At 34.7% G+C, this 16,018-nt stretch overlaps 1 protein-coding gene across 2 annotated transcripts in view; it reads right to left on the reverse strand.

Moving 5' to 3' along the window:
• The window catches only part of CTTNBP2 (cortactin binding protein 2), a 78,353-nt gene that overhangs the window by 28,237 nt on the left and 34,098 nt on the right, over positions 1-16,018 (reverse strand). For both annotated transcript variants that reach the window (XM_066550561.1, XM_066550560.1), the window contains exons 4-6: positions 14,003-15,653; positions 7,410-7,613; positions 1,843-1,942 (exon numbers count right to left, since the gene is read on the reverse strand). In XM_066550561.1, coding sequence (XP_066406658.1) covers positions 1,843-1,942; positions 7,410-7,613; positions 14,003-15,653 — 1,955 coding nt within the window. The remainder of the gene's footprint in view (positions 1-1,842; positions 1,943-7,409; positions 7,614-14,002; positions 15,654-16,018) is intronic.

The raw sequence follows: 16,018 nt of genomic DNA on the forward strand, positions 1-16,018 counted from the left end.
TCCCAGTTCTTGGGTCAGAGTTGGCTACCTTTCCCTTCCCCAGCCTAGATTTTCAACAACACTTAAGACCTTAAGACCTAAAATCTTAATGCCAGTCAATTCGCTCTGCAGTTCAAACAAGCACTGTTAACAAAGATAAGTTCCCAGCTCTCTAGCTCAATATTTATCAGTCCATAAAAATAAAAAGCATATCAACAATAAAGCCTCAAAGCAGTTAGTGCAATGCCAAATAACTACTGATTAAGAGACCATACCTTAACACAATATACTGTGAAAAAATATTTAAACCAATGTAAGGTATATATATAATACATAAGTATATAAGCAAGAATTTAAGAATGTAAGTAACTAAATCCTAAAAAACTCACAAGTATTTAAGAAAATTGTTTTTGATACATTTTTATCCAGTAAGAAAATCAATTAAGTTCAAGGTAAAATGCACCATTTTAGAGAAGAGTAAAACAGATAGCATTGATACAAATTACTTATCTATGCTTTCCAAAAATGCTCAACTGAACAAAAAAATAAAAAAACAAATAAAAGTAATGGTCTGCCTTAACAAACATTAGGCATACATCCTAACCTAACAATCACAAAGTCATCTTCAAAAAGGCTCATAACAAGACACTTCCAGAGAGCAATTCAAGATTGAGTTTTAATTCTGCTAGGTTAGAAATATGTGGTTTGATACTTTTACATTATATTTGATGAATCTTTTGATGAAAAGCTACATCGACTTTCCACCTCAAGTTCAGGGTCATCATGGCCTGGACCACATGGGAAATGATTCTGGAAGTTTCTCCTAAAATTAGTTACTGGACCAGCCCCAAAAAACTAGAATTTTTTTCTGATTACATAACTAGGGTTAGAACAACAGTATTGTCTTGGCTCAGGAACAAGGTTAACGAAGATGTCACAGGGGACTGGTTATCAAGTCTATGACAGACACCTACTGTGCAACTGAGAGCAGTTTAGTGCTGTCACTAACCTCACATTAGGAGACAGACAATACTGTTGCCCCAAATTCCACCTACTACAGATTTTTTTTCTGTGCCTGAACTTTGAAGAGACCAACAAATCAAACAGCCTGAACCATTTGTAGTCTTTCTGACATTTTTGGCTAGCCCTGTCATTCCATGCTCAATTTTACAATTCAACTCATGTTTAGTATCTAAAAAATGCAAAAAATGTGTTTAGGGATGTCATATTACATAAGTAAGTCTAAGATAAAAAGAGTATGAAGTCTGCAATACCACAACACAGCCGATGATACACAGCAAAGTGTTGTGAGGGTAAGTCAGGGAAATAAACAACTTCCTATTTAAGTGAAGTCTTAAGATATTTATTTCAGTGAGAGAATATGAATACAAAAAAATTAAAGCTTTAAAAAACCTTGCTTTGTTGTGTAAGGTATTTGATAATATATTACTCAGGAGAAAACTGAGATGTTCATTTCCCTCTGAATATGATAGTTTTCTATGCCTGAAAAAAAAATCAGTGCAAAACTAATTTCCTTCTTCCTTTCTCTGTTAATCCTATACTACGGCTGATAACTCAAAGAAAATTATGAAATTCAGTGGTATGATGCCCAGTACCACATTGTAATTGCTAAGAATACATGCTCAGCCACCTTAAGAGCTGAAATTAGAAAGAAAACAAATAGAAAATATTAAAATCAGAATGGCATAAGAATATGAATTTAAGTAGATGCTTTCAATAAATTATAGTTAAATACATTTATACATAAGAATGCAACAATAATATAATGAAAACGTATATAATGTAAAGATAATATAAAATTGAGTAACAGCTGACACGCAAAATCTTAAAGGCTTCACTTACTTGACATGTCCCTGAGCAACTGCTGAACACAAGGGTGTAAAGCCATTTTTATCAGCAGCATCAACTTGTGCTTCTGCAGCCAGCAGCAATCTCACACAATCTATAAATGGAGCAGAACCATGGAATGAGTCAACAAGATCAGTGTTAAAACTGTCAGAGGCTAAAGTCTGCTCAAGGGGCAACAATCAGCCAGTCTTTTTGGACTGCACATCACACCTTAGGGGACTGAAATAAAAGCTCAAGAAGAAGTTTACAGGAAATGAGAATTGCCTCCCATGGGCATCACCACCCTTCTGCATAAACGGCTTGAGTTGGGTTCTGCTGGGATTCAAACACATGCCCACTGCAGGCAACTCCCACAGTATTAGCTATTCTACCTCCCAAGTGGGGAATCTGACTTATCCAGGAATCCCTAAGGGCATCACTGCCTACTGGCAGTCGTGACAAATACGACAGCCACAGGGGAGATGTTCACAAACCACACGGACCTCAAGCAACACACTGGCCAGTTCTATTTTAGGGTACTGACTTGTGATTGTAATGACAGATAAGATAAGCTGAAAAACTCAAACCTCTCAAAACCATTCCCATTCATATATTTCCGAAACCACATGCTAAAAATAGTACCAGCCTGATTCCATCATCCCTACAGCTAATTTAAGATAATTAATTACATAGTAATTAGACTGCTTTTCATCCACAAATTGGAATATCATTTGATGCAATTAACTTTGAAGAAAACAGTTGATCTGCTCCTCATTCTTGAAATTGGCTCCAGACCAAAATAAAACAAGTCTTTTGTAATTGAAACTACTACTTGGAAAATAAGCTCAGCTACAACACCAATTACAAACTCCTGACCTGATTTCTGAGCAAGCTTAATGCATGCTGTTCTGGCACTCAGTAAAATCCTGAAGTCAAGTTTTGTTAGTGAAGTTTAACTCTAGGTACCAGAACAAAATGCACATTAAGAATGACTTGGATATCAGAAAAATATATTAAGAACTACATATCAGTCTGACTAGTCTACACCATATTTCACTGTATTTACTCCAGTAAGAATTTTCTCAAATACTAATACTGATGTTGTATAGTTGATCAAATAAATAATTTAAAATTAAGAAACACGATTTTAAAATACTCCAACTTATTGTTTTGTAAATTAGGATTCTTTAATTTTGAAGTAAGTAATCGGATGTGAAATTATTTTTCATTCATTGGTTGTAAGTTGGTAAGTTACCAGGACTTGATCTGTAATTTTTTTGAGCCATAAAGAAGCTCTCTGTTAACTAACTTACCAAGTCCTTCCAATTGTAAGATAGCACCACTTAAAATAAAATTATACTTTCATTCACTTTTTAACATAAAAATACTCTGCTAAGAACGACCTATCTTTTTTTTTCTTCTTTCCATTGTCAAACTTGGTCCTATATTAAATTATTAACTTGAAAATACAGATTCCTGTTTGACATCCTAAGATATTTCTAAAGTTTATGAGGGATGTTGAAAAAATTTTCATCTAGAAGTTTCAAGTATTTGGCTAGAATACTCTGCTGTTTATTCATAAAGCATATGTTAGCCATGCAAAAGCCATGAACACACAGAACAAGACTACCTGTCTAGAAAGGCATGGTTAATTCACACTAATTGACTGGCAGATCATTCAGGTGGTAGGTTATGTGTGTATAAATGCTGTTTCTGATGAAGCTTATCTCTGTGAAAATACTGCTTCTGAAAACAGCTTTTTATTCTTAGGGATAAGTGTGACCATGAAGAAATAGAGCTACTTGCATAAGGCACAACATGTGAGCTAGTAAGCTCCACATGACCTGTTCTGGTGGCATATTAAGTAAAAGAGCAATTATCTCCAAGATGCCTGGGTCTTCTGGATGGACTTTCTACTGGGATTTTGAGAAGGGTAATTTGGGTCAGACCAGGCTCATTCACTCCAGTTCACTCTGGTCTGCCATAAAAGTAATAAGCAGTGGGGAGTACTGGATGGAAGGGCAGGCACTAAACAGACATTGGTGTCACTAAGTTATAAGTTTTGGTCATAGCAAAAGCAAAACATGGAAGCAAATTAAGATAAACACCTGGAGATTTTACTGCTCTCCACCACAGCTGGGTAGTTAGTTCTTCCAGAGTGATGGCAAACATCATGCAGATACATCCGTGGCTTGACAAAGCTGACTCCATGTAGCTGTATGTCTCTGCACCTCACTCCTTTCTACTTCCCACACCATTCCAGTTTTTTTCTATCAATCAGGGTGCCACAGCCTCCAAATACTCAGGGATAGAAGAGAATCAATTACACCGTAAATGCACATGATTAGCACACAGCTGAGTCCAAAGGATATTATTTTCTCCACATCTCTCAGGTTCAGGAACTCTTACTATTTCATTCTGTCCTTCTCCACCTCTTTGTGGTGGAGAATGGTCACAATTTGCAACACCAAACAGCTTTGTAGATCTATTAGCTAAGAGAACTGCTGTTACTAAGTGGACAATAGACCTGAAGTGGTTCCCTCTTTGCTAAAGGTAAAGCCAAGGCAGACTGACAAAACAACCTGTTCAGCTATCCCAGTCTAGTGGTTAAATCATGAAATTAACAGTTTCCTCATGTCCATTCAAATACAAAGAAACTGTGTATTTTTAGGGTGAATTTCTCTCTCTCAGACCTACAGAATTAGGGACAGTGTGTGTTGGAAACAAAGCATCTGCTATTAACTTCATGTGCTGCAAAAACCCTCTGCTGCAGCTCTCAAAAGGCAACTGTTTCCAAACAGGAAAGCTACACATTTTGCAATTAGGATAGACTAGGACAGAATATTTCAGTGCTCTTTTCTTGTGTAACTCAATTTTTTCTACAGAATGGGCTGAGATCATTTAACAGTTGCTGCCATCATGCTGGTTACAATGTGCTCTTCCACATCTCAAATACTGCATTTCTGCACTGAAAATGTGTAGGGATCATTCAGTTTCCATTCTTCCCAGAATCTCTGAAACATGGTTTTTCTGAAGGGAGGTACTCATGCTTGCTTTTATCAGGTCTAAAGTTACTCTTTTCTTCTCGTGAAATCTTCTCCAGGAGAAATAGGAACATCTGGTTAGTTGACTCAAAAATCTCAAAATCCATTTAGTCAATAAATCCACTTTAAAAATATTCTCAATAAATTAAATAATGGTGTGATCACCCACCAGTGTAGGCTTGTGTTTAGTTTTATGGTTAGACCGAACAATCTTAAGGGTCTTTTCCAATCTAATTGACTGTAAGATTCTATGGGGAAAAAAACCCAAAACAACAGAAACTTACCATTGACAACACAACTCAACACATTGAAAAATTTGAACAATAAATTATTTTATCCTTAAAATGACAGCAGTATCATTTCTTTCCACCTGGCTAGTTAAGGAGAGGTATTAGAAAGGACTTTTAAAAAGATTTATTTCTATACATCCATTCTTAAGCCTATATAATTTAAGTAAACCTTAAAGTCTCCACTTGGAATTGCTACATATATCCATTCATTTGAGAACAAACTACAAGTAATGAAAAAGGACCATATATATATATATAATAAAATATATAATATATATTATTATATAATAAAGTTAAGCACAAAAATCTTTCTCCAACATTTTTATAGATCTATACCTTTCAATTTTTATATAATTTATTAAGGAGACATCAACACTGCTGTTGTGTGATTCTCTCATTCAGAGTTCATACACTCCATTTAGTTGCTGAAATGTGATGATTTGTACAACCAAGTATTTTTCACATCCTGTCAACTATAAATAGAAGAGCAACACTATAACCTCTGCAATACAGTTTTTATCTCAAAAATTAAAACATACTAAACAATTACAGGGTGCATATGCATATGTTTGCTTTTATTATTGTGTTTGCACAATTCTGTCAAGTGTCTTTCTTATTTGAAATTTTGACAATAAAACAAGGAATTTTTGTATTTTGCATTTGCTGTCAGTAGGAGCTGTTCAGTAACTGAAAATCATTTGCTTTGATGCAATTTTAGAATAGAAGATGAATAAAGAAGAATTGAGTCAATTATGATCTCCCACAAATATTAGCAAAGATAACTGCATGTAAGCCTGGAAGAATAGACCAAACATCCATTCAGTGAGGGGAGAATAATAAATCCACACAATATAACTAACTTGGATTCTTAATACTGCAGATAAGTTGAAAAAAGGAAAAAATCACCAAAAGGAAAAAAACAAGTACTCTTTCACTATTTAAAAGGTTTTGGCAATAGGAATGAAACTCAGGTGAAAAGTCCCAGATGTTTCTACAAAAAAGAAAAAAAAGAACAACCGTAGCAACTAGGAAGCAAAGACAAATATACCATTTTGAACAAAATAAAAATTCCTCCTTCCCTATGCCTGGTAGCAAAATTAACCCTGAACATGTGAGAAAAATGTACACTATCTGCTCAGCTGCAGATTTTGTACCCTAACTTTAGTTTTATTTTTAAAATATTTCAAAATAATTATGAAATAGCCTATGTACTATCTGGAACATGTGATCAGGGTTTGTAATTGTGTCACTAATAAATATTTCATTAAATAAAATCACTAAGTACTCTTGAAAGCAGTGGCTTTAATGGGACTTTGTTCCATGTTCTACTCTGAAATAAAATTCTGACTTGACTAAAAATTAATGGTATATTTGCCATTGGTATTACTGGACTTCATCATTAGTGTCCAAAACAGCATAATGATACCACTTGCAATGTAAGAATCTGGAGGGTTTTATGTAGGTAGAAAAAGCTATAGTAATGTGCACTGGACTTTTAAAACAAACTGCTGTTTGAGAGCCTTGTGGTAAAAGTCTGAAAATTATTGCTAGGAGTTTGTATCCATGAAATTCATATCTGTTGCTAACACACCTGCTGCATTTCATAGATATATTCATAAAATATGAAGACAGATGGTTGAAAGGCTCAGAAATGCTTCTTACTTAATACAGAGGAGGGTTGGGGTCATGAGGAAAGAAAAAAAAAATCTTTTCATTTTCTCAGGGGAGCTTAGGTAAGAAATGAAGGCTATTTCATTTAGTTCAAAAATAAAGACAGTTCATCTTATTTCCCAAGTAACCACACTATTCTGACACTATCTTCCATCATTTTCACTGCTGCTGCAGAAGATCAAAACCCTGATGACAACCTATTCTTTGCTGCTTATTCCCTGTAAAGTTCTTTCTTTCAAGCTCCTCTTGCTACAAAAGATCTTTAGTGTTTCACAGAATATGGGGTGATAATATCTGGTACCTTTTTATATGAAGGGAGTGGAGAATTAGAATGGCTGTTCCTGCAGAATGCTACCAATTTTTTTTTTTAATGCTTTCTGAGTTCCAAAGTTCTGCTCCAAGAAGCATTGCTTATATATATGCTATAGCATGATTTTGGTCATATAATCTACATATCCCACTTTCAATTTCACATTTTTAAGAAGAATGCATTTGACTTAATTGAATATTACAAACTTATGAAAGTAAGCTTTCACTAGTTTACATGGATGGCATACTAGATCTTAGTATCATTTACCTGTATGTCCATTCGTAGCAGCAGAATACAAGGCAGAATAGCCATCTTCACAAGAGTAATTAATATCCAGTCCTTCTTCATTAAGCAGCATTGATAATAAAGTGACATTTCCCTGGGCAGCAGCTTGGTGAAGAAGGGTGGGCCTGCCACCCAGGGGGACAGGACCACCACTTGTTAACAAAGGGGTTAGGGAGGAAGACCAGCCTGTGATTTAAAGCAACAGAAGTTAGAGACACATAAATAAGCCCTGCATTTTCTGTGTTCTTTTAAATACTAAAGAGTATCTTCAAAATGACTGCATTTGTTAGTTTAGCAAAAGTTTTGTGATGGTTCTTTGTCTACACATTAGAAGGTATTCTGAAGAATAAAAACTGCATTGAGGGGTGACACTTGTTAATACAAATGAACAGGACCTCATGACAAAAGGTCAATCTGAAACTTGTGAATGGTAGTAGCATGTGGATGTCTCAAAAAAAATTATATTATCAAAGCTAACAGAAGTTTTAGACAAGTTTTAATTTATTTGCAATATACCAGGAAGATTTTTTTAAGTATCTATAGAAAAGTGTTCAAAACGAAGTACTTGTTTTCATATGTAATTTTATCCTCCTTAGAGCAAACTTTAGTATTTATATATTTGGTATTTATATAACTCACATGTAGTTATAAAGATTAATTGCATAGAGAGCCATTACTGACTTCAGGTACCTTTCAATAAGTTTGAAAAAACATGTAGAAATCCTTTACACAAATAATACAGAAAAAAAAATATTTATTATTGAACTCTCCATTAAGGTAATGTTCCTTTTACTCTGTGATACTTAAACATTATAAAATGCTCCAGTGGGAATGAATAACAGGTTATACAAAATTTATGTATGAAAGCTTTCAAGTCACTCCATTAACAAAGAATATTCAATCCAAAACTCTGAAAGTTTAGGAGTTGTGGCTAAATGTTTTGTTGCCTACTCATCAGCTTAAGTAGGCACTTTGTTAAGAATATGAAGTTTGCTGCATAGGGCATGGAATATTTTATGCATCCTTCCTTGAGCAAAGACTGCAAGAGAAAATAGGAGAAAGGCTGTTTTTTTTTAATATATATTTTCACTATTACCTTTAGAAAATACACATTGTATTTATCTCTTGAATAAATAACTTTTGTCTTCTATGGCCATAAATAGGCTACTATATGAGGCTGAAATTTGATACAAAGCAAGTTAAGGCAGCTTTTAATGCAGTTTTGCAATGCCTGAGACTGAAGAAGAGTTCCAGGCCATTAGCTTCAGTTCCGTTCAAGCTGGTGCTATCCAACATCTCGAACTAGAAAAAGTATGTGGTAGTAGCAAGGCCATGCTGGGATGGTCTGCTCCACATTTTGGAAAACAAAATGAAATACAGAAATTCCCAAGAGAATTCTACAGAAACAATGGACTGGGTGCCTTGTAAGATCTTAATACATTTTAATTAACATCAAGACTTACACAAGAATTCATCATCTGAGCAACACCAATGAAGAATACATTGTTTGATTCCAGTTAAAAAAAACCCAAAACAACAAAAAAATGCTTGGAGTATTTTCATATTTGTTTCTAAAGTAAGCTAAATTTAAATAAAGTCTAAATTTAAATTAAGTTTACTAGTGAAGTATCTAAACATATAAACATATTTTTAGTATTTTCCCAATATTATTAGCTTATTATTAAAATTATTTTTTATATTCATTGTAAGAAGCCATCACTGCAGCTGTGAAATTACCTTATAAATTTGAAATTTAAACAAAAAATAAATTCTAAAATTAACTTCATACATCTTCTTATAACTTCAATTCTGAAGCTACCTTCTGACTATTACTACTCTTAGTAATACTTATTTCTCCAATACTTTTAATCAGAGGGTTTTGAGGGTTTCTGAAGTTTATAAGAAAAAAACCAAAAAGCAATATACAAAGTAAACTGTATCCTTTAAGTGGCAAAAAATACATTATCTTCAACTTCCATCATTTGAGAACAGTTAACTCTTACAAAATTCCCGAAGGTCCAAAGAAAAACTTGTAGTATTCCTTTCCATTGTGAAAGTGGCTTTATTTTTCCAGCCTTTTGTTATTCTTTGAAACTAACTGTGCTGCAGCTGTTATATATATATGAATGTTTTTAAAATAGTACATATTTTAAATATGTATGAATACATATATGAATGTTTTTAAAATAGTACTTCTGTAGTTTTTACTGTCTTCTTGTGGTAGTTAACTGATAGTGGATATTGTTAAGGTGGCACTACCATTACTAAAATTGTTTATCCAAGTAACACTGGAATTTTGGTAATATGAATAGTATTTTGAGTTTCCTTTCCTTTTTTAAAAAAAATGCAATTTTGGATGTAGTTTATTTGCTTGTTTGTTTGCTTGCTCTTGGGGCATCCTTAAGAGAAATGACAAAATGAAAGGAATTTTTTAATGTCATATCTTAATTTTCATTTCAGCTCCTTGAAAAGAAAAATATGTTGTTGCAATTCAGTGGTGAAATTAATTATACTAGGTTAGCATTAAATGAAAACCTTCTACCGATAAAGATACAAAAATAAGTAATAACATAACTTTACATTCTATTATCAGTGTGAAGCAGTATAATAAAATTCAAATCGTCCAATAAAAATGCACCAACATTAAAAGATAACAATAAATAAGGGACACCATTACAGACTCAAAAAGTTAGGAAATGTGAAGCATCTGTGAAAGCTTGTAGGGCATGCAGTGATGAAGGGCAGAGGGACAGACAAAAACAGCTTCTGGCATCAGCTTCAGAATGTGAGATGGTTAATTTCAGAGCCTAGATCAGTCCTTCACCCCCCCGCCACACACACTTTTATCTTCAAAGCCAATTGTAAAGAGAGAATAAATCAATCATTAGAGAAATGAGCAAAATAAAAAAATAGATTTCATTCAAGAGTGACACAGAAAGCAGAAAAGTAAGAAGAAAGTGAAAGCAGAAATCCCAGGGATATGGTAATCCAAACGCCTACATTTGTTTCCATTTTGAAGTCTTGCAGCCATTGAACTGCAGAAATCCAAACAGAGCAGAAGCATTCTGGAACTGATTCAAAGCCTGCTGAAGTTAATGAAAACACTGCCACAGATTTTTAATCAGGCCATAAATGTTCATTGTAATGTCTCTATGTGCAGTCTGCTTAACATTAATGATGAAGGCCCATGTCTTTTCCTAGCACGGATGGAAAGAACAACATGTGGTACAATAGCCACCTCTAAAAGAAGGTACAGTCACACATTACTTTAGCAGAATGCCTTAGTGATTGATCAGAGCTCCCATTTAAAGTTTGCTCTGAAGAGTTCATTTCTTGGAACCAAGACATTTCCTTACTGAAAATCAGGCTGTTGATATGTTCCTTTATCAATCTGAGCTCACTAGGAAACTCTATTAAAATTAATAAATATAATACTTTAGTGATTAGGTTATTATCAATTCTCCTGACACCACGGTAAGAAGAAAGAAGCATGAATTTACTGACCAACAAAAAAGTATAAAAATGAAGGATTCTGCCAATGTCCTTTAATATGGTAACATTTTTTGTCATTGTTGTTAAATTATTAAAGAATTCTGATTGAAGCTCACTACTTACTATACAATAAAATGAATAAGATTTAACCATGTTCTGCTTTAACTGAATGCAAAACTGAAATTCTAAACATTTTCTGAAAAAAAGTAAATAAAGCATATTAAAATCAACCAGACCATTAATAAAACTAACTGATTCTGTGCCTAGAGGACATACAAATGCAGATATGGGAAGGAGGTTTCAGCAGTACTTGTAGTTTGTTAGATGTTTCTCACCTCAAAGAAAGTCATACTTAAAAAAGAGGCTGAAAAAGCGAATAAGTGGCATGAATTCGGGTATTACTGACCACATTATCTTAACAAAACCAGTGTTATTAAATTTGGTTTATCTTTCTATTTCCATATATATTTATAAAATCTATCTTTTTCTTAGCATATAATTTTGAAGGAAATGTTTTCCATACTTGCATAATATCCGTTGCTCTAAATTTACTTAGTTCTGCAGTTTGCTAGAACACTTGGCCAAAACAGATTAAATTCCCTTAAAAACATAAAGAAAATGAGATTGAATAATAAGTGCAATAAAATATATGCATTATTTTGGGTGGAACACAAATAACCTCCTGAATATTTATGTGAATATTACAGATCAAGTTATTAAGGTACTTTGGGCCCGTATGTAGCCAGTAAAGGAGATACTAAAATAACATCTCTATATAAATAAAATAAAGTAAAATAAAATAGCATACAGCTAAGTAGAGTTTAAGCAATCTTTCTTAGAGAACTTTCCCATATGCAATTGCAAATATTACTGAAAAACAGTGTCACAAAGCACTAAGATGAAATGTTCAGAGCAAGGATTATAATGGAATTAAATCAACAAATATTTCCATGCTTCCTCAAAAAAAAAGTGAAGGGAGTTAGAGAAAGAAAGAAACCTTGAAAATTAAAAAAATCTAACTATTTTTGACAAAAAGTCCTCTCTGTGAGAATTTTCTCTGAGAATGGTCACACATTTCATAAGAAACACAAATTAAATATTTGGGGGCACAGTCTGAGAGAAAAGAATTACTGTTTTCCTAAGAAAAAAGTTAGTACCTCAAAGCACGAACTAAAGCAAAAACAATATATGAAATTATGAAGAAAAGCACTGGTAATTTCATTTTTAAGGTATGGGATTTATTCTTCTAAAGAATATTCAATAACTACCTTAAGTGATTACCAAATATCAGATAAATAATGTAATACTAACTGTAACATACACCTAATTCATGTTGATAGGATTTGTGGAATACAATCTCTTGCTTACAAAAACTATTCACTTGGAAGCTGACTTTCCAGTTATTTGTTCTATGTTCATAAAATCTTAATTATTTTTCCTAAGAATTTGAAAATTCTGTTATGGAGCCTAATAGCACTTGAAGGCAAATTAAGTTTGGAAAATATTTGAAACACTGGAAGACTAATAATCTATCTGACATGGCAATCAGACTCATCTTGGAATATGAATTTAAGATAAAAATTCAGGACATCTATATGAAAAACAGCAAACTAATAGGCAGTCATCAAATCCCAATGTTGTTGACTGAGGAGCAGTAGACAAACAGAAGGATAAGATTTCTGAGCTCATACTTTTATGGCACAGTTCAGAAAGGAGAGACGATTCTGACAGTATAGTGTGACAACCAAATGTTAAAAGGATGAGTATGTTACTCCTGATACATGTAGAAAATCTTCAATGAAGTGGAATGAGAATAAAAATTGCTTAATAACAGGAAACTTGGAATCTCCTCACACAATTTTGCCACACACAGTTTTTGGAGTGGCTTCCCCAGGACTGGTGCTTGAGTTCAACTCACTTATTAGCTAGTGGTGCAGCTACCAGGAGAAAGAGGTTGGTTATGTGTTGGAAGCAGATTGGCTGTGTAGGCTTTTATGCCCTACAGATGATGATGCAGGGACTAGAGTTATGAGGGACTGCAGTACCATAACTGAACTAGCTGTTGAAAGTTTGAGACAATTCAAACATTCTTCAGTGCTGATGAAGGTCTAAAGAAAGTGTTCTTTTTTTTTCACTGCAGTGCAAGTTGAGCTAAAGAGGAGCTTCTACCTAATGTTCTAGTGCTACTGATCCCAGTAGGGAAATAAATTGATAAAAAGCTTTATAGGAGATCTACAGTTCACTGAAATGTAGATCAGTATTGTCTTTGTTCACTTTAATACCATCAAGAAGATTCCCTGAAGCTGGTGGCACATTGGACACACCAGTAAGTCCCCACCAAAACACAAGATGAGTAGCAGATAGACACATTGACTCCAGACTTAAGATTATCAAGAGTTAGATTCTAACTTTCCAACAGCAAACTTGTGCCCAAATCTGTTGAAGTAAACCTGTGAGATGCCATGCATGAGTATTAACTACAACCAAAAAACGAACTATAGAAAAACAGAAATAAAAATGAAACATATTCTATAGGCATGTAGTGATATATAGGAAAGTGCACTGTTATACAGGCAATTACATGTCTTAATGTGAACCATCTACTGACATAGCAGAATACCATAGCCCCAGCTATCCCCTGTTCTTTAAAAGATTCACACAGAATTGAAATACATATTCCATAGAATATTCCCTGAAGAGGTAATATTCAAAACATCATTTCAGACTGAGAAAGCATTTTGAAGTCCAAAATACTAGCATTAACCAAAAAATAAATTTTAAAAAATTTAAAGGAATTTGTTTAATACACTCGAATCTGCAGCTCACTAACTCTAAACATTAATCCTCTTTAAAAAAAGCCTTTTATATGGAGACTTCCTTGAGGAAGCAAACTTATTTATAACATTACTAAATCAGCGAAAGAATTCCCATATCCCTGGAATATGGAAAAAATACAAACAAAAATTTTAGCTTTTAGAAAGTAAGAAAGATAAAGTTACAAGATAAATAAAGCAAACAAGACATATAAGAAAACCAAACATTGTTTTTGAGGGAGACAGTTTTTAGCATATCAATCCCTTTACCTGATGCTGTTACCAGGAGGCTGCCTGAATCACATGGTCTACAGGATGAAGCACTAACAGGGTTTATGGAGGAGCTACAGGCAATGGTGGTGGGAATGACAAAGGAATTTTCTGAACATGCAGTTTGGTTCAGTCCAGGAAAGTGGGAAGGCCAGGCACCCACCTGAGATGAGGCTATGGCTGGTATGGCACAGCCTGCAGGTGCCACAGATAAATCTATAGCAGGTTTTGGTGGCAGCTGAGGTGAGGACTTAGAAATAATTTCCTCATTTATTACCCTGATTCCTTGTGGTGAACTTGAAAGAGGTGAGGTCATGGTTTTGTTGTCAGTTTTTGCACTGGTATTTGGGGATCGATTACTATCCATTAAAACTTTAAGCTGTGGGTGTGGTGGAGAAGGGGCTTGTGAAAGCCCTGGTTTTTTAGGAGGAATAGGTGGAGGGTTTCCTCTGTCAATTCTTGATACACTTGGAGTCTTTAAAGTAATTTTACCAACCGGGGTGTAAGTGCCAACTTCCCCTGAATGTGACGTCCCTGGCCGCGATGGAGCACTGCTCTGAGGGCCTGTAAATCTTGAAAGAGCTTGGGTAACAGTATTCCGAGCTGCCTGCTTGGCAACAAGGTTGTCACGACTAGTGGGGGATACATCCCTTGAGGGAGGGCTTTGGGTTGTGTTTCCATTTTGGTCTTGATCATTTGTATTTGCCTGAAATCTAAATCTAGCTGCTTGGACTCGTGGATTTAGGCCTGGATGGCCAGTAGTGTTGGCAGATGGTGAATGCAAACTGTGTATAGATGAAGAGAGCGAGGAGTTCTGAGCTGTGGCAGTTGGTGTGGTAGGGGTGCAAAGGGAATTACTATTTGAAAAAGGGGAAGTGCTACTTGATAAATCAGGGGATATGCCTGTACTTGGTCCATTTTCTTCAATTCTGTTTTGATTCTGTGCAAGAACAGGAGTTGTGGGAGGGACAAGTTCACTAGATGAAGATTGCCTATCAATGACAGGCTTCACAAATGCTGCATTGGTACACACATTCATTTTTGTACTGCCAGACACTAGTGGGCTCACTGTAGAAGGCTTTATAGAGACAGTCAAAGGCAACTTCTTAGCGTTTTCTACACTACTGTCCATCATTACAGTCTCTGTTTGACAAGCAACAGTTCTTGAGCTCGGCTCTTCTGTTTCAACTGAAATAGAAACAAGACTCCTATCGCTATTCTTCTGAGAAAGACTGGCTTTACTTTCATTCTCCTTTTTTAATTGCTCAATCATTTTGATCATTTTATCTCTTTCTTCTCTGAGGTCACTGGTGTGTGTTTCCTCTTTGTGAAGTTTGGCACGCAACTGCTCTCTCTCTGTGTCAAAATCAGACAGCTGCTTTTCCATTTGAGCTTCCATTTGTGTACTCCTTTGTTTCTCAGCTGCAAGAAACTCCTCCAATTCAGTAGCCTTTTTCTTTTCCTCTTCAAATTTTGACATCACTTCTTCCAGTTTCTGGGCTTCTTCTACAATTCTGCCGGACAACTGCTTACACTCTTTCACTAGCATCAATACTACATGCTTATTTTTTCCACGTTCTTCTTCAAGGCGAGCAGATAGTTTTTTGTGCTCCAGCTCAAGATTCTGTAACTGAAATTTTTCCATTTCCAACTGTAAGAAGACAGAAAATAATTCTCACTAACACCTCTCATTTCATAATAACCTAGTATTAACCTGATATTTTAATCTTTGAGAGTATGACTAAAATGAACACAGGAAGGTGATTTGTGATATCTAGCATAAGTGCATATAATCTTATACAAGCAAAAGAAAGAGAGCCATATCAGAAGAGCAATTTAGAAACTAAGTAAACTCTTTTAATTTCCTCCATTGACAAGAGAGAGACTCTCCAAAGTTGTTTAATACTTGTGATTCCTGAGTGATGGAGCTACCTGCTCTCCAAAAAATTGACATAAGACATAACATAACGCCATCTTAGTAAAAGAACCATACACAAGTAAGAGATGAGGTTTGCA

The sequence above is a fragment of the Molothrus aeneus genome, chromosome 5 (genome assembly GCF_037042795.1).
Source record: "Molothrus aeneus isolate 106 chromosome 5, BPBGC_Maene_1.0, whole genome shotgun sequence".
Classification (NCBI taxonomy): Eukaryota; Metazoa; Chordata; class Aves; order Passeriformes; family Icteridae; genus Molothrus; species Molothrus aeneus.